General features: G+C 40.7%; 1 protein-coding gene across 1 annotated transcript in view; it reads right to left on the bottom strand.

Annotated features, from left to right (window-relative positions):
* fstl4 (follistatin-like 4) overlaps positions 1–24507 on the bottom strand; it is a 283884-nt gene that overhangs the window by 136332 nt on the left and 123045 nt on the right. The window contains exon 4 of the mRNA XM_050040972.1: positions 23664–23906. Within this exon, the coding sequence (XP_049896929.1) occupies positions 23664–23906 (243 nt within the window). The remainder of the gene's footprint in view (positions 1–23663; positions 23907–24507) is intronic.

Genomic DNA, 24507 nt, shown 5'->3' with positions numbered 1-24507 from the left:
ATTATTGATAGGTCTAAATGGGCATTTATTAATATGTTTTACCACAAGGTGGCCACTCTGCAGTGGGCTATTTATGATTGTTTGGTACTTTAACTTTGCAAGAATGGCAGTAAAAGCAAAATGTGTCCATGTACTGTCAAATTCTCTACTGTCCTCCAAGACTTTTTTCCAATCTGGAATCCATAGCCAACTTAGCTAGGGAGATCCAAGACAAGCCATCGTAGAGTTTTGGCAAAATTTAAAGGCCGTGATAGGCTGTATGAGGCACATTTAGTTGATTGAAATGTAAAAATACCCCAATTTATTCTGCGTATAGGCTACACATTTTACAATTTAACATGTAAGAATCACTCACACTGAATTTTTCGCCAAAGCCACAGGGAACTGCTGGAGATCGGTGAAAGAGCTGCATGTGGCTCCGTAGCTACAGGTTACCATCCCTTGATCTAGAAGAAGTTAACACTACCTAAAGAGGCTGTTTCAAACCTCATGTTTAAAGGTTTTAGTGTCACACTTTTACATATATATCAAAATATTTGATAGGAAAGTCTGATGCAGTAAATTGACAAATCATCTCTTATCAAAAAGTATTAAATGAAAAACTGTTCCCTTTAAATGTTGTCAGCAAGTGATAGTGTACGATTAATGCATTCTTACAACAACTGCCTTTGGTCAAATGTTAGAAAAAAAATGTATACCCTGACTCTTCAACAGTAACAAGCACAAATAATGAAGGCCATCATGATATAGTTATCACACGCATGGAAAATGAAAGAAAAATGTTAGCCAGAGGTAAAAAACAACAAAACAAAACAAACTAAAACAAACAAACAGCATTAGTACTCTCAGAGGAACTTTGTGATGTTATTGCCAAGCAACACACATAAAATATAAAGCACCAACAAGATACTTTATGTAAAAGCACAAGACAATAGACCTCAGCCCTCAGGTACAAACTCAATCTAATTAAAAAATAAATTGTAAATTACAGTCGCTGAATTGGCAGCAACTTTGTGCATCATGCCAGCAGGCATATGAACAGCAATGGGACTGTGACCAGATGGAGTGTCACCTCAAGAGGAAACCATTGGTCCCTGCTAGCATCAGTGACACCTGTAACATAGGTGCTAAAACAAAAAGGTCAGCAGCATCCATCCATACTGCTCCTGTTCTCTGAGGAAATCATGTGGGATGAGCTTGAAAACAATAACACGGACTGATAACTTCCCCGAGGCAGCTGGTGGGGTTTGCTACTCCCTTTGGGTCTAAGAATTACAGCACTCTCCATAGTCAGCGACTTATGGTAGAACGGTGACTCGATGATGCAAATAGGCCCTGTGGTCCTAAGATGCTGTACTTGCTAATAACGAGCACCAAGGGCACAGTGTCACTCAATATATAGGAGCTACAGAAGCTTCTCGTGTTGATGGTATGAATTGACCGTGAAATACATGGAAAAACTCAAATGCCTGTTCCTCCCACAAGAGAATATAGTGAATGCCACCATGCTTTTTAAAACTGCGTGTGCATTTTGTTTTACCATTGTTGTAAAACTCAGCTTAGTTGTTCATGCACACAAACACGGTGTCAGCAATTCAGAACTGCTGTTTATTGGGCATAGCAGGAGCCAAATAAAGACACTCTCATTACAGACGGCCTCTGATGTTGCTCCACAGTAGTGTATGCCATCAGCCATTAAATCAACCGCTCATATCGAGAGACTGACCCTTGTCAAATGGAAAGAGACACTATTTAGCGCCATTTCATACAAACAACCAATAAATATACCACATAAAATCTGAGCTTACCCAAGTCAGTGGTACAGAAACATGCTGACATTAGCTTGCTGTTTATAAAAGTTGAAAAACAAAACAAGGATTAAGGGTCCTCTGGCAATTAAGGGTCCTCTGGCACACCAATTTGTGCATTAATACCTCCCTTGTCCACTACCCCTTAGCCCTTGGCCCTACTCCTATCCATTTCCCACTACCCCTTGGCCCTCGAAATGAAGCAACGAGGGGTAGGGGTTGAAATCTTTCCCTAGGAATTGGGACACCACTCACTACGTCACGCGTCGTTTACGTTCATGCATACGTAACTATTTTAAACAGGAAGTTGCAAGCCATCTACATTTCCAACCGGCATCTACAATGGAGTCTCCGGCTGAGTTCATCCTACCTATCGCGTTTGCTGTATTCATCATGCTTCGTTTGATGAACGACAGACGACAGGGGACTTCTGCTAGCTAGCTAGCTAACCAGCTAACATTACGAGGCACCATAGTTATACTAGCTGGCGTGTTATCGTAATGTGAAAAATCTGACAATTTTGCAGAACAGGACAGATGACAGACGCCAGATAGAGCACGCTAGCTAGCTAGCTAACAAGCAACCTGACAACGGTAACGTTAGCTATGTATAAGCTTTATTCCCCGTCTCTTACTCGGTGGTAGCCATGGCGACGTCTACCCCTTGCTGGCAAGTCAGCATCTGAAATCCCTTGCTCTGAAGGGCTAGTTTCATACCCACTACCCCTCGTTATGGCCCCTACCCCTACACGCAAAAAGGAATTGGCACACTCCTACCCCTCGCAGGAAGGCTGCATAAAGGGCTAAGGGGGGGGGGGGGGGGGGGGGGGGGGGGGGGGGTATTGGGACAGGCCCTAAATCTCTTTAATTTTGTCAAAGTAAAAGTCCTTAGCCAACCCCAAATCTATCTAATCAACTAATTTCCAAATATATCACAATATTATCATCCAAGAATAAAGACAATAAATGTCCTTGTAATTCAGTTTTTAATAATGCTATTATGGCTGAAGGTTTGATGTATATACCTTAAACAATAAGTATTAAGTTAATAGTTTCCAATTTGTAATTTTTTTTTTAAGGAATGCATTTTCTAAATTAAAACTTTTGATGAGAAGCCCACTGATTAAATTCCCTGCCCCCACCTTTTGTAACTTCACATTCTTTGGTGAAAAGAGTGTTTTATGTGTAAGTAGCGCAAGTGCTTTGGTTAAATAAAGGGCTATGTGAGAAGCTGGGCAGTCACTGGATTGATCATTCAGTCAGCTAGAGAGTTGGCAAATCAGTTGCTACAGCACATTGAGCTGCGCTAGTTGTCAATCTGGGCTCGTTCTTTGCCCTCTGGTCAAACTGTTCAGCTGGCAGAGTGGAAATATATAATCTGACAGCTCACATTACACAGGACAGTGGAGGGACTGTTCAGCTTCAAGATCAGGAGGTAACCGAGAGGCTGGCAGGAATAAAGTGGGGAAAAGTGTGAGCTGAGCGAGGAAGCATGAAAAATGTACCCAGTTCAGACAAACTTTATAAGACTGACTGGCATTTATCTTGACTTCCTGTGTGATAACCTACGGCCACGCTCAAAGGCATGAAAGCAAATGACTAACACTGTGCATTACCGGCGCACTTCCCATTATTACAATTCAAATTAGCTGATAATAACTAAGTGCTAAAGTTATTTCTTTGGGATAGAAGTGATTATGAAATTGATGTGCTGATTGTAGGGTACTCTTAGTATAATTTCCAGGGCTCTCTTTGCTAAGAGTAGTTCTGTATTAAGTCCAAATCAAAGAAGGCAATACTGCCAAATCATAACTCAGTGAAATATTCTCTGGATCAGTTTTGTTGTGAACAGGTATAATTTAAAAGTTTCAAAAGGTTAGATAAGAACTCCTGTAATGTAAGACGTGGCGCTGCACAGAAAGGTGACCGCTCTCCTTTCTGCTTCAGTGACTGCAGTTCATGTAGGGAAAAGTGGTAAGCTGGGCCACAGTTGCATCAGATCTTTCAGTGAGTTTCTTCTGAATTGCCATAATTAAATAAGATTAGATCAGGCTTTGTCAGATTTCTGAAAGTTTGCATCACAAGCGCACTTTGACTGGGATTAAAGAAGGACTTTGAACTGCATTTTATAATTTATTGAAGAGTACATACTGTATTGTGTTTAACTTAGGATAAGAACACGATTTAAATATTATACAGGATTTTTCAAGAAACCAACATATAGGGTCGTACAGAGGTAATCCCACTCAATCATCACTTAGGACCCACTGTGTTTTTTTCTGCAGAGACTGCCCTCTGCCTGTATTCTCTGGACGTTTATGGGTGTGTACACCAACAGCACTCAGGTGAGATTGGGGCTTACTTTCTTACACACTTACACACATCACATTAGCCACAACTGGACTGGACTGTGGAACGTGCAATTTTATTTTAATTTCATTTCTATTTATGCACTTATTTTAACTTACTTTATTTCATGTCTGTTTTAATTACCACTGTATTGTAAGTTCTTAGCAGCGTTGCAGGGTATACTGGTACCAACAGTCGACCGCGGTACTGAAGCACCACGGTACATGTGATACCATAATGTTGGAGTACCGTAGTACCACGGCACCTCACGGTACCAGTACTGTGGGATAAGTTCAAAGTCCAATCGCAAGAGGGTGAGTGTCCATGCGCCGTCCAATAACGGCACGCGCTGGCCACCTGGCACTCAATATGCTGCTGCAGTGGTTTGTTTTCCAGTGACAGTTCAGGTATTAGCTGAGCTATTGAGTATCTTTGAGCAGTGAAAGTTATTATTTATTTCTTTTTACTTGTAGGCTAGATTTGTTTATATATGCTACAGTGATTTGTTTTCCACCGAGCTCTAGGGTGCGAACACTTTACTCGCATTTGCAACTAAAAATAGTTTTGTGCAAGCAAAAGAAATCATTCAGGAGCACGTTGTGCGAATACAGATTTCAACCAGCAGCAGAAATGAAAGGCGAATCCTGCCGGTTGTGGGTTGAACGGGGGTCACAGACAGGAATACGACGGAGGCTCCGCCTGTCAAATACGGCGGACATAGTGCTCCGTGGCGCAAGATAACAGCTTACCGGCGACCAAGAAGCCCGGCTAAGGGTCCAATAATTTCCTCTTCGTTGGTGTCATGACTGCCCAGTAGTATCTGAACAGCCGAACTGTGGCAGTACACAGATATGTGACGTGTCAGAGGAGAAACGAGCCATTCACATTTCTCTCTTTGTGGCAGGTAACGGTCCACAAACCTCATCGCANTTTTCACTGGTATCGTACCGTGGGTCCCAATTTTGGTACCGTGACAACACTAGTTCTAAGTAAGGTCAAGTAAAAGGTAGCAAACAGGTGCCAGACCATAAGCTGCAGGGATCCAAGGGACACAGTGAATACAACGCAATTATACCCAAGTAAAACGCCAAACGAGAGTGAAGCTGGGGTTGGCTTTTACTTTCACTTCCGCTGGCGAGCATGTTAACAAACAGGAAACACAATCCTGCATAGCATATCTTAATAAACAGCATTGCATATCTAGTTAGAAAAGTCCTTGTAAGTTGGCCGTTACCTACCTCGCCTAAAGGTAAAGTCGGCCTTATCTTTTGTGTCTTTTCTTGCTCCACTCTTGATGTGTACATGTTGTGCTGTATTATACATTCACCATGCAGCATAACAATGTCAAGAATCAAGGTGGCTAAAGAATATATTTTCTATACTTTAGGTGAAAAGACCGCATTGCATAGAAAGCAACACAGTGTCATGACTATTGTTGAAATAAAAAAAATGTCAGCTACACATACACTTCAATGTGGAGGCAAAGATCTTTAAAGACACTGTGATGGATTAACAGTGAATACAGCTATACATTTTAGCCTCAGAGCCTGTGTTTGTGTGTGTGTGTGTGTGTGTGGGTGTGTGTGTGTGTGTTTGTGTTTGTCAGGGACACACAGTGTTGTATTTTTTATTTTTATAATACCCAGAGTCACTTTGCCTCGAGGTGATGCTTGTATCTTTATTTTTTATTTTTCCAGGCTCACACTCTACTTAAGCTCTGAACCAATTTAACGCAGACCGGGGAATGTAGAGAGAAGCTTGACAGAGTCACTCAAATCCCCGTCTGCACCATATTGGGGGCATAGTGAGAGAAAAATGAGGGCGAAAGATAGAGGAGAGGAAAGTGGTCTATAAGGGGGGAAGCGAAAGGAGGGTGCAGGGGGAAAGAAATAGATCTGCATGGAGACGGAGGAGTGTGTTTCCATCTTGACTAAAAGGCAGTTTGCTGCTAAGTGAGAGTCGCGTGGCAAACATTAAATGCATTATTTGATTGCTGTCTAAAATGCTACTGCAGCGAGAGATGTTAATAATCTCACTTGTTAGTAATTGGATCGCAACTTTGACGAAAACACATCTGATAAGCAAAGTTTTTTCAAGTTGGGTCCAGAAACACTGGCAGCCATATGTATTTCGCTTTTATGCAGCCATTAAACTGATGAAAGAATTGTGAAATGAAGGGGATGGGCCAAATTAATTCATTTGTCACTTTTAAATTTCTCAGTTGTTCAGAGGCGTTTGCCAACAGCTTTTAAAGAGTGGTGTTATGAACGGTAATAAAAGCAGACCATGTAGATAGAGAGCTCCAGAAATTATGCAGTACCACCTGTTAACTCAACAAGAGATGAGACAGAGTGCCAAAATGGCTTCCCCCGTACAGAGTTAACATTAGGGATCTGTTAATTACTTCAACAACAGAGAGAATGAGGAAGGAAGAGTGTGTATAGAAATTGAATTCCAGACGGCACTGCAGTTTCAATCCATCCACTCACATTTCAATCATCAATAAAGCCGCACGCACCACGCTGGGAAACATGCGTCCAAGGCTAAAGCCGTGCAGTCGATGCATGGCACCCATTGTGGTGCTGCGGAGTGCAGCTCACAACTGAAAGGCAAAGTGATAGGCAATGCCAGTGTTGTGACAAGCATGTCAAAATCTCTTAGGCATGAATAAACATTCTCTTTCAGAGGAGATTATTTTGTTTTTGTCATGACAGAAGTGGTGTCTCTCCATTCCTGTGAGTGTGTGTGTATGTTTGTATGTGTAATTTGCTGTGTTTGTGTATGTGTGTGCGTGTGGGCACAGAGGAAGAAAAGGATGAGTAGGCAGTCTATGTTAGAGAGGTGAAGAATAACAGAACAAAAAGCAGCGTGTGCAGTAAGAAAGCTACTGGGATGTGAATAAGGATCAGGACAAAACTAACTGAACGCTTCTATGATTTCAATTATATGATACATTAAAGATGCAGCTTATAAAACATTAAATGCTTTGAAAAGGTGTTCATGAATCAAAAGGGATTTACACACAAAGCTCCTCTGCAAATACTCTAATTATCATAAAAATACCCCATTATCATAAAAATTCACAAAATCGGCTGCACTGGTCAGAGAGGAGATAAATCCACAAATATACAAAAAAAAACAAAAAACTCTGGCTTCTCCATCACTCAGCTGGAGACTGCTGGCTAATTGCACTCATCAGTAATTTGGCCAAGCTGGTTTCGCCAAAAGATGACAAAGGATGCCAAATAAGATTTGCTTCTGTTTTCTTTCTTCAGTTGTCATTTGGGTTTCTTATTGTTTTGTGAGGAAGCCAGAGTGGGAGCAAACCAATTACAATGATACAAAAATATGTTACTTCTCAGTGACAACAAACAGTTTCTCATACGAAGATTAATTAAGCAGGGAAAACATGGTTCCCATTATTCCAGAAAGGTTCAGCTAAGTAAGATACATGTACCACATTAGCCAAACACCTCAATGAGCATAAAGAATATTTGGGGTTTTATATGCCGATGTACTATAGTGAGTCCCTGCACTGGACATTTAAAAATAGGGATACACAAATTCATCTGCTGAACATCGTTATTGGCCGATATTCACATTGTTGACTGTCATCGGCCAATCGGCAAATAAGATGTCATTCACCGAAGAGAGTAGCTTATGTTTTTCTGCTGCGTCACAACAATTTTGCCCAGAACTCCAGACTAACGCAATCCCGTCGTTCTGGGGACAATAGAAAAAGTGTTGAAGACAAACAGAGGTCTTCCCTAGGATGAAAGGATGCAACAAACTCACTATCCACATGTAAAGCAATGTACTCTCTTTTTCCCTTGATAATGTAACATTGTGAACAACAAATCTGTTTTGACATCAGCAGAATCAGGGATATTAACATTACACTATCTGTTAGCAGCTGGTGGAGGGAACTAACATCTAAGGAAGCCTGCATAAAGTTACATTTTGATGCATTCAGGCTCTGTTTGGTAAAAAATGACTACTAGGCAAAGGTAAATTGTAATGTCATAATGACATGTTCAAATGTGACCTTGTAAAATGTAGTTTTTGTCAAGAAACTTGAATAAATACACTTGTGTGAAGGAGAAATTTGTTGATGTTTTCACAGCAATATAAAATAGATATCAAATAGGTAATTACTAGGGCTGTCCCGGAGGCGGACTCCGGGTTTTTTTTTCGGACCTAATTGTATTGCGGAGTTTTGCACAGCGCCGACCGGATCTTTGCTGTCAAACCACAAAAAAAAAAAAAATGTGATGGCACAACAGTCTCCTTCAGTACATTATTCTATGCTTTCTTTTGATTTTCACATTGGCTAGTCATCCTGTGTAATTTGTCTTCTGATTAAATCGGAACCGTTGAAACAAGTTGTAGGAAACCTCTGCAAGTAATCGGGTTGAAACAAGTTGTAGGAAACCTCTGCAAGTAATCGGTTGCTGGCAGACACTCTGAGCTGCAATAAAATGGTTAATCAGCAGTGCCGTGCACTGTAGAGCCGATGCGCTGCTGGTTCTGCCGGCCTGAATAGAATATATATAGGGGGCGAGAGAGAAGGGGGGATGAGTAGTTGACATTATTGGCTATTACTGTCATGGCATCCGAAGGTACTGATGCGTTGAGCAGGTGACAGTCCGCGGTCGTTTTCAAAACACACTTGTGTCACGCACTCCAAAAGAAACTTGTTGAAACTTTAAACAATAATTTATTGTACAAAACGGGGGAAACAAACGTTGACAAAAACGGTTCCATAATTCATATTAAATTCAAAAGATAACGAAAAAACAGCTACAAGTTAGAGGGAATAGTGATAAAGTGGTAAAACTTGGCATTGATCCACAGCCTCAGACGGATGCGCTCAAGCGTGCCGTGTGCACAAGCTCAGTTGGTAGGCTATATTTTCACATTTTTAACAATGCAATTAAAAGTTTTGATTTTTATCGATAACCTACATTTACCAACAACAAAAAGACTACATTTAGCACCAAAACATATGTTTAAAAAAAAAAAAAGAAAAGAAAAAAAAAAAAAAGGTAAACAAAAAATCGAATATCAAATACCAAATTTTCATAACGAATGCCTACCCATAGAAACGAATATTTGAATATCCAAATATTTGGGTACAGCCCTAGTAATTACGATATTATATAGGGTTAACAAGGCTTTGGATGCCTTTCATGTGAAAGGTTATATTAAATGTTGTGTCATAACTTTGTATGATTGAATCTGTGCTCATTTTAATGTAGTGCAATGAAGGCTATTAGGTTATTTTTCTATAACTAAGAATTCTATGTTTCCCTTTCACAAAAGCAGGAATAAAACAACAATAAACATTGGTAGAGGTCACATTGTTGCTTTAAATGTTGGTGCCTGTGTTGGTAACAGCCCAGAATGTCACAATTGGTGCATCCCTGTTAAAAAGGGTTGGATAAGGTTGGTTCTTACTTGAGCTTAAGACATAAAAAATACCACAAAAGAAGGAGTCAGGAGTCTGTACTTGTGATCCAAAAAGCATCACTGAAACCCCAAAAAATGTTTCTGTCTGATTAAAAGTGACACTATTTTACTCATCTTGAACTGGGCTTATCTGCCTATGATTATTTGCTTGTGGAAGCCGAAAAAGAAAAGGTGGAACTTGAATATAAGGAGGTATAAACAGGTGAAATCATCAAGGCCTGATTAGAGCAAATGATACTGTACATGCAGAAGTCACAGGAGATGGTCAGCTATAGACGCTCAATGACAGCCAGCTGCATGCAGGGCCTATAATTTCATAGATAAAATCCTGATGTCAACATTGTGAGAAATCTTCCCCTTGACAAACTTGTATGCAAGCAAGATACAAATGTGTGTCTTACAACTGGGGAGTAAACACCATTCAGAGAGGGGCTGATTGAAGTGCTTGGCCTCTTGCTATCATTCAGTGCTGACAGCAAGTGAAGCACCTATACTTATATGTTGACACCAACTAATATTAGAGATTTGTTAGTTGGAAGTGTGAGACTTGATTAAAAAAAGTTTAAAAAATTAAAAACAAAATAATTCAGAGGCTTCAATCAATTCCCTGAAGAAACGATCTTTGTTTTCTGTAAAAGCCAATTTATCCAGTGGACATCAGAAAATCCTAAATCCAATTTCTATTTGGCTGAAAACCATTCCAGGTGTAGCCTGATCAGCGTATGGGCTATTGCCTTATCCATGGCCGATAGGAAAACAGCGTTCTTTTGGCGCAGTATCCTTGACAATGTCCCACAACCACAACAGCAGGGGACATCAGTGGACAAAGAGAGCTTTCTATTTTCATAGGGGAGACTGATGTTTATGAGGCAGGGGACCAGAGCTGGACCAGGGGACATCTCTATCTGGGACAGGGCATCCATTTCATATGGCAAATACTTTCACCGTAATGAATCTGTGGGGATGAAATCAACTTAATGAGGTAAGACCCACGTGACCGCTGAGGAGAGAAAATGAGGAGAAAGGTGTAGGGGAAAAAAAAAACCATGAAAAGAAAGATGGGGATAGTTGGACTGCTCGTTAATAAGCCCACTGTAACAAATAAAGGGCTGTCAGGGGAGGCCTGGAGGCCTTAGGTGTGTGTGTGTTTGTGTTTGTGTGTGGACGTGTCACACCTGGTAGCTCAGCCCAGCTTTAGTTCTTACTAACCTAACAGAGAGTTGGACAGCAACTTCTGATCCAATGGTGCATTATGTGCCCTAAGCAACTTTGCACCCCTGCTGAAACAGTTTAGTAGCCTGGGAAACACACAAATCCGCAAGCTCATGTTTTATTTGCTCTGGCAGGTGCATCTAGTCCCACCTTTGTGCTTTACACAAAATATGTGATGACTTTATTTATGGCTAACACAGCCTCACACCAGGGACACTGCGGTGAGCAGTAAGATTTTAAAATTCTGGTGGCAAAAACGGCAACACTTGTACACAGGCATGTTGATACTGCACCATCACAGCTCATCTCTGCACATTGTGGTCTGCTTATATTTGTCTGTTGCTCAGTGCTACGTCACTGGCTGTAGGTCTATCCATTTGCATCCAGGGATATTTTGGTCTATGGCTGTTGATGATGCCCTTTAGAAATCGTAAAATGAACTGAGAGGTTCCAGACTAATTTACATCCGCACTAATTGGTGTGTCGATGCTAGGCTAACAGTTTAGTTTGTGAGCATTAAAAATGAACCATTGTGGTGTAGCTCTGAACTGTGTCACTTAATAGGGTGCAGTAGAATAAACGTGGGTAATTTAACATGAACTGAAGAGTCCGAACAACTCAAGCAGGTCATGCTCTAATCACACAGTGTACACACCAAAACGAATCAGTCATTTACATTTTTTACATCTACACATTTTTGACAGTGAGAAAGAACTGGGATGGCATGAAGCATAGGTCACAGTCCAAACCTGACCCTGAGCCACTGAAGTAAGGATTCAGCCTTAACAGTGGACACTCTATTGTGTGAGCCACCAGGACACCCCTATAAATACCCTTGTAAAATGCCATAGGCTTGTGCTAAAAACATTAGCATGTTGTATTCGTGGGGAAAATGTGTCCAGCAAAAGTCAAGTACTTTGTCTGTGAATGCTGTGAATTATAGTGAAGCCAATGTGTGTACTTGTGTTTAAAACTGTCTCTATTAAGCCGTGTTTTAAGTGTGTTTTGGGTGGGTTTTGAATTAACTAAACTTTACAGCACTTCACAGAAACCCTGCCGCCAACTAGTGTTTTGGACGTGTAAAGGCTCACAATGGCATAGGCCATGTGCATAGGCTACAGCATAGGGTCTGCCACACAAGTATAAATCCCCCTTAACAGGTCATTTATACCAAAGACAGTTTGGCTTTCTGTAAATGGACCACAGAGTCACTGCTGTTCACCTGATAGGTATGTAAGTTAAAATAAAATGAACGAATCAAGCACTTTTTGCCTGTTACTGAATGATGAAAGTGTTATTTTCTTAAGACAAATATACCTTTAAAAAATACAAACTAGTTGGTTCTAAGAATTTTCCAGAAATTAGTGACTATCTTCAGGATATAATAAGACAGACTTCATAAGCATCACAATGAAGGAAAATTACATGGACAACTTCTTTAATTCATAGTTTTTCAGGTTTAAGTTGACTATGATGTTGATTTAAGTTTTACAGGTTGTATAAATACTGACAAACACCACCATATCATTTTCACAAACAGTGATATAGCAGAACTGCAACTTACTTTCACTACATAATGTGTAATGTATCTTATAGCTGTTGTCACATCACAGTCAGTTTGAGAGAATAAGTACATACAACAAAAGTTGTCCATAGCACAGAGTACTTTTGTGTATTCAAATCCTACAAAGTTTTGGCCCAGATAGAGCAAGAACGAAAAAAAATACATATATTCCATTGTGCTACTCAAGTGCCTACACACAGCTGGCACATTTGCCACCTTTTAAAGCATCTTGCTGTGACCCTATCCAGCCACTGTGTGTCTAACTAAAGCTGCAGGGCTAGAGCTTCCACCAAAGTGGACCCTCCTTATGAGAGCCGTGTGTTTGTGTGACCGAGTTAATGGCCTCAGTCACAGGAGGGGGCAAAGGGTTAGTGAGCAATAAGATGGACGGCGGAGGCTGAGCGCTGCCACGGGGTGCAGATTGGGCGGAGAGAGAAAGACGAGGGGGGCAGCTTTGATGGCTAATGCAATAACCACAGCTGCCACAGAACGAGGTGGGATGATAGAGAGCAATCAGAATGGTTGAGGCGGCTCTCTCGTGAGAGACACGGCTAACACTGAAGGATAATGGATGGCTAAAAGTGAGGGATAGAGGAAGCCGGAAAAAGGGAGGGAATTATAATCTCTGACAACACTGTACCTGTCGTGTTTGTTTAAATTTGGCTACAGTTTTTGGGTCCCAAGAAGACCAATGATGGCTCAATCAATCACTCAGGATCCTTTTGAACAACCTAATATATTGGCTGGTCAATCAGCAAGGTTTGCAGCTGTTATTCTCATTATCAATTAATTTTACAGCTCTTTTAAAAATCAAACAATTAATTGTTTTGTCTAAAAAAAACAGTCAAAAAATATTTTAAAAATTCCCTTTAATTATTCCCAAGATGACGTCTTCAAAATCTTTGATTTATATGGTCCCAAACCTGAAAATATTTGTATTACTATCATATACTAACATAAATAATACTTTTGCAATAATACTTTTAAAATAAAGCAGGAAGTCTTCACATTAAAAACAAACAAACAAACAAAAAACAAGAAAAAAAAACAGTTTTTCGTTTGTCTGAACAATGACAATGTTTGATGCATTGGACCTGGGGGTCAGGACTGCTGACAAGGGGTCAGCAAGATAAATCACCGATGATGATAGTCGAGCAAAAATCTTTGTTTTATGGAATAACAAGGCACAAAGGTTGTGAATCAGGGACTGAACGGGGGAAAGATCCAACGGATGGACGAGTGGATTTGTCCCTGTCCTAACTGATGCACATATGACCCTGAGAAGACTCATGACGATGTTCTATCTGTTGGATAGGAACACATCCCCCGTATGAACTATAAGTCAACAGCGTCACGACCTCTTGTCCCTAATGAAGTGCACATAGTGGGATACATTAAAGACCCCCTGCTGAGCGCCTTACATGACCCAATGGAAGCAGATGTCTGTTTGGTCTGCCTGTGCTGGAGCTTCCCACTCATCAGGAAGATGAAAGCAATTAATCAGCTGTGTTAGTTCTTTTTCAAATGGTTTCAGAGGGATGGGGTCGTAATCAAAGCCAGGGTCAGAAGTGAAACATCTGTGCTTGTGATGCTTATTTCACAAATTAGCTGAGTGATTGGTTGTGGAGTCAAATAACCTTCCATAACCTGCTAGTTAAACAACTGAGCAATGTCAAAGCCACAGTGTGGGTGTCTGCATTTTACTCTCAGATTCAGTGGGTGTTGAAACTTAAAAAATCACTGAACTTCACACAGAGAGAACAAACATACACACTTACAATCAACTACAACAAACGAGACAGAAAACTTGCAAATGGACTTTTTTAACTGTCTGCATGGTAAAGAGTGGATAGTCAAAGGGTGGCACTGTCTCTCTATTAAAAAGGTATTTCTATGGCATCAATTATTTGGTGAGAGCAGGTGTCATTTTTCACATGGTGAAAAAAACAGATGACATCCTCAAGGAAAACCCGTTTTATGACTTTTGGCAATTACAATCTAAATGGGTTATTAGGTTTGAGTGCAGCTGGCTTATCAGTCTTTTTTATTGACAATGTGCCCCCTTTGAAGCCATTTGGGGGTCAAATAACTCTTAACTTTGAAGCTGTTTATCAATTTGCCATTCTTGAGAAGACATGGTGACTTTCTCTAGTGCGTGTTATACATTCGCAGTTTCTTTGCTAATTCTTTAGCAGAGTCTTTGTAAAGTAGCTTAAGGTAGCTTAGAGAATTCTTGAAAGTGCGGCAATGAAAACAGAGTTCAACTTATTGAAAAGGTGTGTCAATGAAAAGCCGTTCATCCTGATCTGGTTCCAAACACTGTTGTGTCCTTTTTAGTATTGTATAACAGTTAACTATTCACTTGTGAATATGGTATTTTAGAAGTGTTTCTTCTTCTCCCATTCTTATTCTAATGATATTCTACAGTGTGCATTCATTGTTCAGTCAATATGGATTAAAGCACCAGCTAGAGGGACTATGTGTAAATACAAAGAAGCCAGTGACAGGGCAGAACAAAGAGCCCCATCCAGAGGTTTATAGTCATACTTTTCACCCTATATGCAATCACCTCTCCTGCCTGTCAAAAACCACAAATCCATTTCCAAACACTTTGAGTACACCAGTGCTATCAGGTCAGAGGCAGGCTACAGTGTCCTTGAGGCTGCATCAAAGGGAATATCTCCATACCCACAGATAGTCAAGTGGTACATTTTTTCACCTCTGCGACTTTCTTTGTCTCAACAGGTCTACAGTGGTTTGAACCATTAAACCATCTCCCTTGTTTCCACCCGCTGCCAGAGGAAAAAGTAAAATAAAGATCTAATTAAAAACATAAAACTAAAGTAGAGCTACCCTCGCTTATTGAAAAGAAAAAGTAAACTTCTGTAAAACTCATATAAAAACATCTAATGTTACACAATAAAGTATACAGGAAGTAAAAGCAGAATAAAAGTAAGAAAAACAAAGTTTGCTGCATGACAGAAGTCGCCTAACACAGCTTGTCTAAACCTTCTAAAATGAGTTTAATCTTCAAAATTTAGCCTGAAAAACATCAACTAAGTCAACTAGCCCCTTTTACTCTGCCTCTTTAAGGTGTGAATTTCAGGCCATTATGCTGCCTCACTGCCTCACCACTGTGTACAAAAGGTACAATCGCAGAACAGGGGACAGAGTTGTCTCCCCTTAAAGCCAGCATCGCAGGAAGTAACAGTGCATAAATGAGCTCTAGATAAAAGGGACAGCCGGCAGAGAGATCAGAGATCATGGGCGGCATGTGTGTGATGTTTTGATGAGGTGTTATGACCCACTGCTAAGATGTAAAAAGTAGGTGGTAGCAGTTAGCAGCTAATTTGAAAAACAGGAACAGCTGCCAAAAATGTCCGCAAACTGGGAAAACAATGAGTTCCTGGAGCTCCTTACCCTCAGAACAGAGGATGTGCCATATAACAGACAGTAAACGACAGTTACTGCCATATTAACTCCATTGCTATTGTTTAGAAAGCACCATTGACGCGTATGTTATATGTCACACTAGAGGTTGATGCTGTTGTTTTATGTCATGCCCATCACGCCTCTTGTGCTACCACGATGCCGACATGCTGCCTAAGATCACACACTGGAGCAGCATGCTGTTGTGTGGTTCTTTGTGAAAATGCAAACTGATGGAGCAGATTGTTCTCGTGAGCTGTTTGTACATATACCTACAAAAGTAATGCACCACAATTCACATTTATCATGAGCCAGTAATTCATGTATAACCAGAGGAATTGGGAAGCCTGTGAGCAGGTGACCAATGCGCTAATGGAAGTAAAGAAGTAAGAAGTTAGCATAAGGAGGCAGGTTGGAGTGGTGGATGGGTCACAAAACATAGGACTTTCCCCCAGGAGACTGGTGTTTGGAGCTCTTAAACTGTGGGAACTTTAAGTCTTTTAAGGTACATCGTTGCCATGTTTCTTTTCCTAAATCTAACCTAAGTAAGTTTACATTAAGTACGTAACTTGACATTACATATGTGACGTCAATCGTGGGGGGCTAAATCCTTAGATATCATACAAACCGGTGTACAAGCATATGTTGGACTGAGGCAGGCAGCTAGAAGACAAATCAATCTGCAAGCTCTGATCAGTTATTTTGGTGATGATGATTGAATTTGTCACCTGCCAGATTTGTGGAACCTTGTGAACAACTAATGATACTACATATCATAGAAACTTCTTGCTTCTTGCATGAAATTTAATTTTAAAAAAAAAACAATCCTTGTGGGTTATTTGCTGTAGGAGGATTCTGAGAATATGTCCACATTAGACGGGATCAGTGACAGTCAATCAGGCAAATGGAAAAAGTTTATGTTGTCAGTCATCTATTGTGCAGTTTACTTTAAAGGGTACTTGTCTCCAGGAAATGTCTCGGTGTAAATTATAAAGATAGTGGAATTTGTGAGCCTCGACGGCAAAGCGTGCAGATAATATTTTCGATGTGTAAAGTGTGAATGATGGATGTTATTCTGCAGCCTTGAGGCAGCGACAGCAAGATGTCCTAAGTGACCTGGCAGTGGAACAGCGACAGAGGAGGTTGTGACTACGTGCCGACCCATTTGAAGCTTTCTGAATAAACAAAACCTTAAATCAACTCTGTAAATGGGAGACTGTGAAGTGAGGTCAGCACAACACAAATGTGGTGCCTCTTTCTTTTGCCAAAGTGGAGTTTTGGATGGGCTGTGCACAGTGAATCACACTAATCCAGATATGATGACATAAAAGCCTGCATAAGTTCATGCCAAATTCTGTGACTTTGACCATAGCTCTGAGCTGAATGAAAGAATCTGTTTTTTACAGCAGAGCTTTTAGTTTTATCACATTTAAAAGGATATTTAGAAAAAGAAAAAAAAGCCCAAAAGATTTTGCCATGCGGCTTCTTAATGCATAGCTGTAGGGACCCAAGAGAGACATTTTCATCTGAGAGGGTCTTTGTCTCAGAGAGTACAAAGTTTCTTTGCTATCTAGCATGGACTCTGGAATAAAATAAAAAGAGAAAAACATAAATCAAAAGGAGGGTGGAATGTTGTTTTATCTGCTCTTTACTCATTTTATTTGATCAAAACACAACACTGTGAGAGAACAACAAAACACCACTTAGTGAGTAATGACAGTTTGTCTATACTGGGCTTGGACGGCATCACAGTATTACAGTACATCGGGTTTACTTCTGTGATTTAGTGCACCACACATGCCACCAAAGGTCAGTTTCTACTTGTGGAACAGCAGCTGAACTGAGAAAGATGCTGACGGCAATTGGTGGGGATAACGTTAAAGGACTGGGTCCGCACTATTACCACGCTGGTGTAGCGTTTGATGGGCATCGTAGCTGGCAGATCAGCCAGATAAGCTGCTAAATTTGAGTAGTGAGAGCGGCGTATACGTCACTGTGACCAAGAGACAAGATAAGACAGAGAACTGATAAATGTCACTCAGGCTGACATAATATCATATTGTGAACATTACTGTCCATTCAGGCAATTATTTGTCAACTAGGAAAACTACCATGGCTTTTGCCCTGGAGGCAGAAAGTGGTGTTTGTTTTGTCAGCTGTAAATTACGTGATTGCCACTGGCTGACAGATTACACTCCATTTGAACATCTTTCCCTGCCCTCACCATTACGTATTAAGCGGTGCGCTCTGAGATGGAGCAGACCCACAAGTGAAGGGGCAGCCAGCAGCAACAGAGATTGACAGCTGGTTAAACCAGCAGTAGAGCCTGCATATGTTCAAACCTGACTTGGTGAATTGAAGGTTTGTTCAGCCCAAACCAAAGTGGGTGATTGCTGGAACCACAGACTGTATATAAAGATGGACAACATGTCTCCGCTTCCTCCCACTGTACAAAAATGAAGCCAAAATATCCCGGAAACTGTCGCTGCCATCTTGCATTGTAGCATCATTTGGAGCCAGAGTCTGTGCAGCAGTGATCTCCGTGGTGTGAAAATCCTGCCCATACACCCATCCAACCAATTGTGATCAGTGTTATTGATCCCAAGCATAACAATTGGCATGCGTAGCTGTTAATCATGACTTCAAACCCCTTTGTTGCTAACTTGTCAGAGAAACAAACACTTGAACATATATCAGTGTGATAAGAACAATCTAAAATGACAGAAACAATTTTTGAGAAAAACTTGTTGTATACTTTGATTCCTTTTAGTTTGGCCCATGTCCCATCCGCTAACATAGTGGGGGCAGAGTTTATGACTTGTAATACAGTCAGCCACCAGGGGGAACTGTCATGTCGGCCATCTTTATACAGTCAGTTTGGGGAGTTTTATTTTGTTTCTTTCAAATTTTAAAAAAAAAGTGTTTCAAGGTGAATTAAAAAGGCATTTAAGCTAGTCTTAGTTTGGTGAAAGAAAGAAATCTAGATTCAAAAGGTGTACAGTTGTACACAATTTGAGCCTCATCTACACAATATGTTTTAGTTATGCCAATGCAACAACCGGTTTTCTAGTCTTTTTTTGTTGGGTTATTTGGTAATTATACCTCTAAGTACTGGAACAGATTTGCAGCGAAACACTGACACAAACTCCATTTATAGAGCAAAGAAGGAAAGGTCTTGAGATGGCTCATCCTGCAGCAGCTAATATCAATGTTTGGATGAGTTACACACACTTCAAACCAGGATCCGTTGTTATTTTCAAGAGTATTCGGCGAGAAGGTAAGGAGAAAGTCAGGCAAACAAAATGGAATAAGGCCACCTGCAGGCCAGCAGGGACGCCATCATTCCCAGAGACGACTTAACCACTGTGCCGCCTCTCTTGTTCCTCTGTTGTTTATACAAAAAAACAAAAATTGTGGATAATGACTCTCGCGGTGCACAATGTGAGACATGCTTTCCAATGATGTCTTTGTATGTCAGGTGCAATAATTACTTCCCAATTACACAGACACACACACACACATGATTCCCGTGACATCTGACTGATTTCCAACATTTTCTATCTCCTGCTGGTTTGCATTCAGACATCTCGAGTTTAAGCCTAATGTGCCGACTGAACATCCCTAATGTGGATTAGCTATGCATGGTGGCGTCTGCCAGGAATCCTTCCCTCCCTAATGTGATATGACTAAAAGTGCTGCCATGTTTGTGTGTGTGTGTGAGTGTTTTTTTGCACTGCTTTGACGTGAAACCATGCACTCTAAATAACTATTGCCTTACTTTCTATTTTAACATCCACACCCTGAGGGATTATAAAAGGCATTTAATACTAGTCTGACCTGGAAAACTAAATTTAAAGAGGAGGAGATGCCAACAGGTACACTGTACATATGCACGCTTGCAGTAGCTGAAAGTGTTCACTCCCAGCCACTGCTAAAAAAGTATTTAAAATAATGTTTGTGTGTTTGAAGAATACTAGTAGAAGCTCTACCTAGTCCTGTTACTTTAAATCAATGTCACGATGAAACTACCGGGCTGTTTGTTGGATAATAATGCTGACTGTTCATGCTGAGAGTGCACTTCTGCTAATGACTGATAGCCAAGGAGTGGAGGTGCTAATGATTTACTATAGAGCGCTGGTGATCCACAGTAACCCAGTGGTGATTTGTGTGTGCTAAGATATTGATGTTGTAGAGGTAGTAAAGGGGAGGAGTGTCTCAAATGTTGAGCATATATGTGGACAAACCATATGAATGTATATGTACAATTATGAAACAGTTAGGTCCAACCAAGTAATTTGATTGGACTCATTCCATGAGTGCTGAAATAGAGTGTAACAACACGGGGACTTTTAACGATGCATGTATTATTCTGCCGAACAGGTGCTCTAAACTGTAAATTACATTAACTTTAATTCAGTCAGGAATATTCATTATAGATTTAACCATTTACAGCAACAAATGGAGATACAGTTATGTTCGGCGCTGGCTCTTGAGGTGCTCCCTGGATAAGACAAGCAGCATGCAGTGTTTCCCATACATTCATTTATCTGTGGCGGTGCGCCATGAATAAATTATCTCCGCCACATATAGATTTTTCTGCTTTTGGCGCTACGTGATCGACCTTGCTCATAAACACATTATAATGGAACTCACTGTCTGTGAATGTAGCTTGTCGTTACAATTCCGGTGCAATAGGTGGCGGTATGCATCGTAAAGACGCACTTCATGCACCTGGTCCGCCAGAAGAAGAAGAAGAAGCAGACGTAGTAGCAGAACGGATCCAAAGACCAAAAGTGGTCCGAACAACTCTAACTCATCATGTATTAACATAGCTGGAAGCTCAACACGTGCAGAGACATTAACTCACGCTGTTAGTAGTGTTAACTGCAGCGCGAGTCCCTTAGCAGCTCGCCCCCGTTAATCAATTACAGCGGTTCCACCGGCTAAACGAGCACAGTGTGTTTTTAAATGAATAAACCATTATCAGAGGTGATATGTGATGATTTTTTTTCATGCATTTACCCATGTTTATCCGTGACATTGTGTAAATGTCCGTGGCGGACATTTGAAAGCGAGTAGATGACAAACAGTACAGTAAACTTGTAGATAACTCAAATATATGTAATAACTTAGGTGAGAAATGCTTTAACATTTCATGCAGCCTACATGCAGCCTCTCGGCTCGGCAAACGGTAAACAACCCCGCTGGCTTCTCTACGTGTCGCTTCCGTACGCAGTCAGTGGAGCCCAGATGAATACGCCACGACGCTATGCTGACGTGACGCTTACGTTTGCAGCCGGCTGTCAGCTTAAAGTAAATTGTCAATGGTCATCAGAAAAGGGCGAAGGTAAGGAAAGACGCCTGGATACTTCACTGCAAACCTGCAGGTGTCCTCGTATGACATCAGCAGGTGTTGCAACGTATTGTCTGATTAAGATGTTAACATCAACTCATCACACCATAGTGACTGTCAACAGACTCTTACTTACTGAATGTTGCACAATTAATGGAAACATACAGATAACTGTAAGATGATGCAAAGTACCTGGGATCGCTTGCACAAAACACCTTAAATTAAGATTTACTTAAAGTCCTAGTTAAGGTTTCCTCATAATAAAATTGGTTACACCAAACACTCTTAAGTCTTCTCCTTAAGGTTTCCTTAAAATGTTTACTTAAGTATTTACGGTTTTCTCCTTACTGTTGCACAAAAGACCTTAGCAACCAAAGTAAGGCAAAAAAAAAACTTAAGGTACCTGTGACTCTATCTTAAATGCAACATGACCGAGTTTATGGTGATAAATGAAAAAAAACTAACACACCCTGAGAGGAGTATTCTGCAGCCAGGAGAACCCGATGGATACGCTTTTGATTTTACACTTTAGATTTGATCGAATTAATTTTCTTTGCAATTTCTTCCAACAGTCATTTTCTGTTTTCTGGTATTTGGGGATCAAATTTACTTTGTAGTTTGTGCCTTCTATGATTGCATTCCTCCAGAAGTATAATATGTTCCTCTTCTGACCAATATGGTTTTCTTGTCTTCTTTTCTTCTGCTATTTTTTCACTATCTAACTATCAGCCAACTTTGTGAGATGACAACAGGCTTCACAAGCGTGAGTCCAAGCAAACAAACAACCTCCATGGAAACTTGTGTTGCTGTAAAATGTCTTTCAATGCAGTAAATGAGTTGACATTCTCATTCACAAACTGCATTCACAAAGGAAACCTTAGTAGAGATTCTGTGCAACTGTCTAAGTCCTTTAGCTAAGGAGAAATCAAGCAGCCAATCAAGTGTCATACAAATAGAGGAAACTTAAGGCATTTTCTGTAACTGGTCCCTGGCCTGCAGTAAAGTGTAGACCTACACAAAGTAGCAAGCCAGTGTGCAGGAATGTTTTGTGTTGCTTGGCAACAGTCCAGTTGCTGAACTATCTGTGTTGGTCGAGCCAAATAAATGATTAAATAACCAAACAAATCATAACCTGCTGTCGCGTATTACTGCTAACAAAGAAATGGCTCTTGTTGAACTGATGTACAAAAGCAATATCACACTCGAGGTCATGCTGCTGTACTGACAATCAGCATGCCTGCAGCCTCGTGCTTTAGACTGAATTACAGCCACGCTGACAATCACTATAACAGTTCTCCCTCTTATATGATATTACTTAAATGTCTGCATGAGCTTAAAGAACAAGACGTGTAAATTCTTGGATGAGATCCCGGTATGAAAACCCTGTTAATGACATCTGTACACTGATCTAACTTTGTTTACATTCTCAATGAAAACGCATCATTAAAATCCCACAACTACACTGATCATTAAATCAACTTTAAGGGTGCCACTATAAAATGATTTAGATGCCAGTGTTTGTGATTTGGACCAACTGCCAAGTAAGTGTGCTGACTTTAATTGAACGGAGCGTGATTACAGCAGCAGAGCACACAGAGGAGGTGAATATAGCAACTGATAAAAATGCTTACTGTCTGAGTGCCAATGCCAGCGCTTAGCAATGGTTTCCCAGACAAACTTGACCCTGAGCGTCAGCCTTCAGTGCCAAACTACAAATGATTTTATTCTCTCATCTCGATTGGATGGGTGGCTGACAGACACAGCGTGATTTCCACGGTGATTGATGCTGGTGACAAGAGCTTGACAGATGGCAACATGCTACACAACAATTGCTCTGTTTGTTTGTACAACTCTATTTCTGTTTAAGTGTTTCAACATCAAACTACAGTCAAAGCCCCGCTGCTGCCTTCAAATGTATGCCTCACAGGTATCACAACATCATATGAGGGCAATTTTGGCTCACAGAAAGCATCAAAAGTGTTAACCTGTACCACACTCAGGCATCAAAGACAAACAGCCCCAGCGCAGCATCGCTGTGTTCCTGTGTTCCAGCAGCTGCACTAAAACAAAGTGAACATTTTAAGAACCTAAAAGATGTTTCCCAACCTCAAATGACTGTTTTTGTCTTAGGAGGTTAAACAAGAAAACTGTTCCAGATTCATAACAGTAATAATTTCACTAGATACCAGTTAGTCTCAAATTCAATAATTTACCTAAATCACATGCAGCATTTTCTTTATGAAACAGCTATTTCATATTAAGATATTGCTATCAAAATATATTTAAAATAAATTAATTCATTTTTTGCAAATACGTGGATTAAATCTTCCATTTAAATTACTTCCAGTATCCCACTTAATTGGCCTGTTTCAACAAGCTGCTGCCGAAACCTTCACATAACTTGTCGGACTAAATCTTTTTCACTGTGTGTAGCGGCTGTCTGCGGTGTCAGTGTATCAGCGTAACAGTCGAGCATGTACCTTTGAAGAAGCAGTCCTTGCTGTGCACCACATAGATCCGTCTCCTCTCCAGGCAGGCGGTGCGGTAAACCTCGCAGTGGTTCTCGTAGAACCTGCCGTCCGAGCCACACACCGGCACAAAGGAGGGCCGGCATTTTTCCTGGCAAACACACTCAGCGCGGCCGGTCTCTGCCATCAGCACACACTGCCGACCCCGTCCGCAGTAAGTCCTACGACAGGGACCTCCGTCTGGGTCAGAGAGGGCTGGAGGAGCGAGAGAGAGGAAAGGGTATATTTAGGAAAGGAGCAGGAGTCAAAAAGCAAGGGTATAAAAAATGAATAAGAAAAGAAAGCAATTTTCTGTATACACTGTTTCACTTTTATTTAACGTCAGCTTCAACGAAGAGATCAGCCAAAGCTGCATCATGTGAAATACACCAGCTCAGATCTCAAATTTCAGGATGACAGACAAAAGTGTTGCATCTTTGCTGATGCATATCCAGCAGATTTACTTTACTTGAGGATAACATACCAAAACTGAACGTAAAATATGAAACTACCCCTAAACAGCACCCAGTGGGCGCCCTTCATTCCTGAAAGCCACAATAGAAAATACTTTTCTCATACTCATTTGGATTTTATAGTGTAATTGTTCAAAAATGTCAGTGGTTTCCTTGCTGCATACTACACAGACCTACATTAGGACTCTGAAACTAATTCACGAGTGTTTGTCACCACTATTTGGCTTTTCAGTTATGTTGAGTTTGTTTGGTTTTGGGGCCCCACATCAGCCTCTAATGAAAGATGCTGTTAGGGTTCAGTAACACATTCAATAACATTATAATTGCATCAATTATAATGCAGT

Source organism: Epinephelus moara, chromosome 3 (assembly GCF_006386435.1).
Source record: "Epinephelus moara isolate mb chromosome 3, YSFRI_EMoa_1.0, whole genome shotgun sequence".
Classification (NCBI taxonomy): Eukaryota; Metazoa; Chordata; class Actinopteri; order Perciformes; family Serranidae; genus Epinephelus; species Epinephelus moara.
Note: the sequence above shows the minus strand (reverse complement) of the source record. Positions and strands in the feature narration are given on the sequence as shown.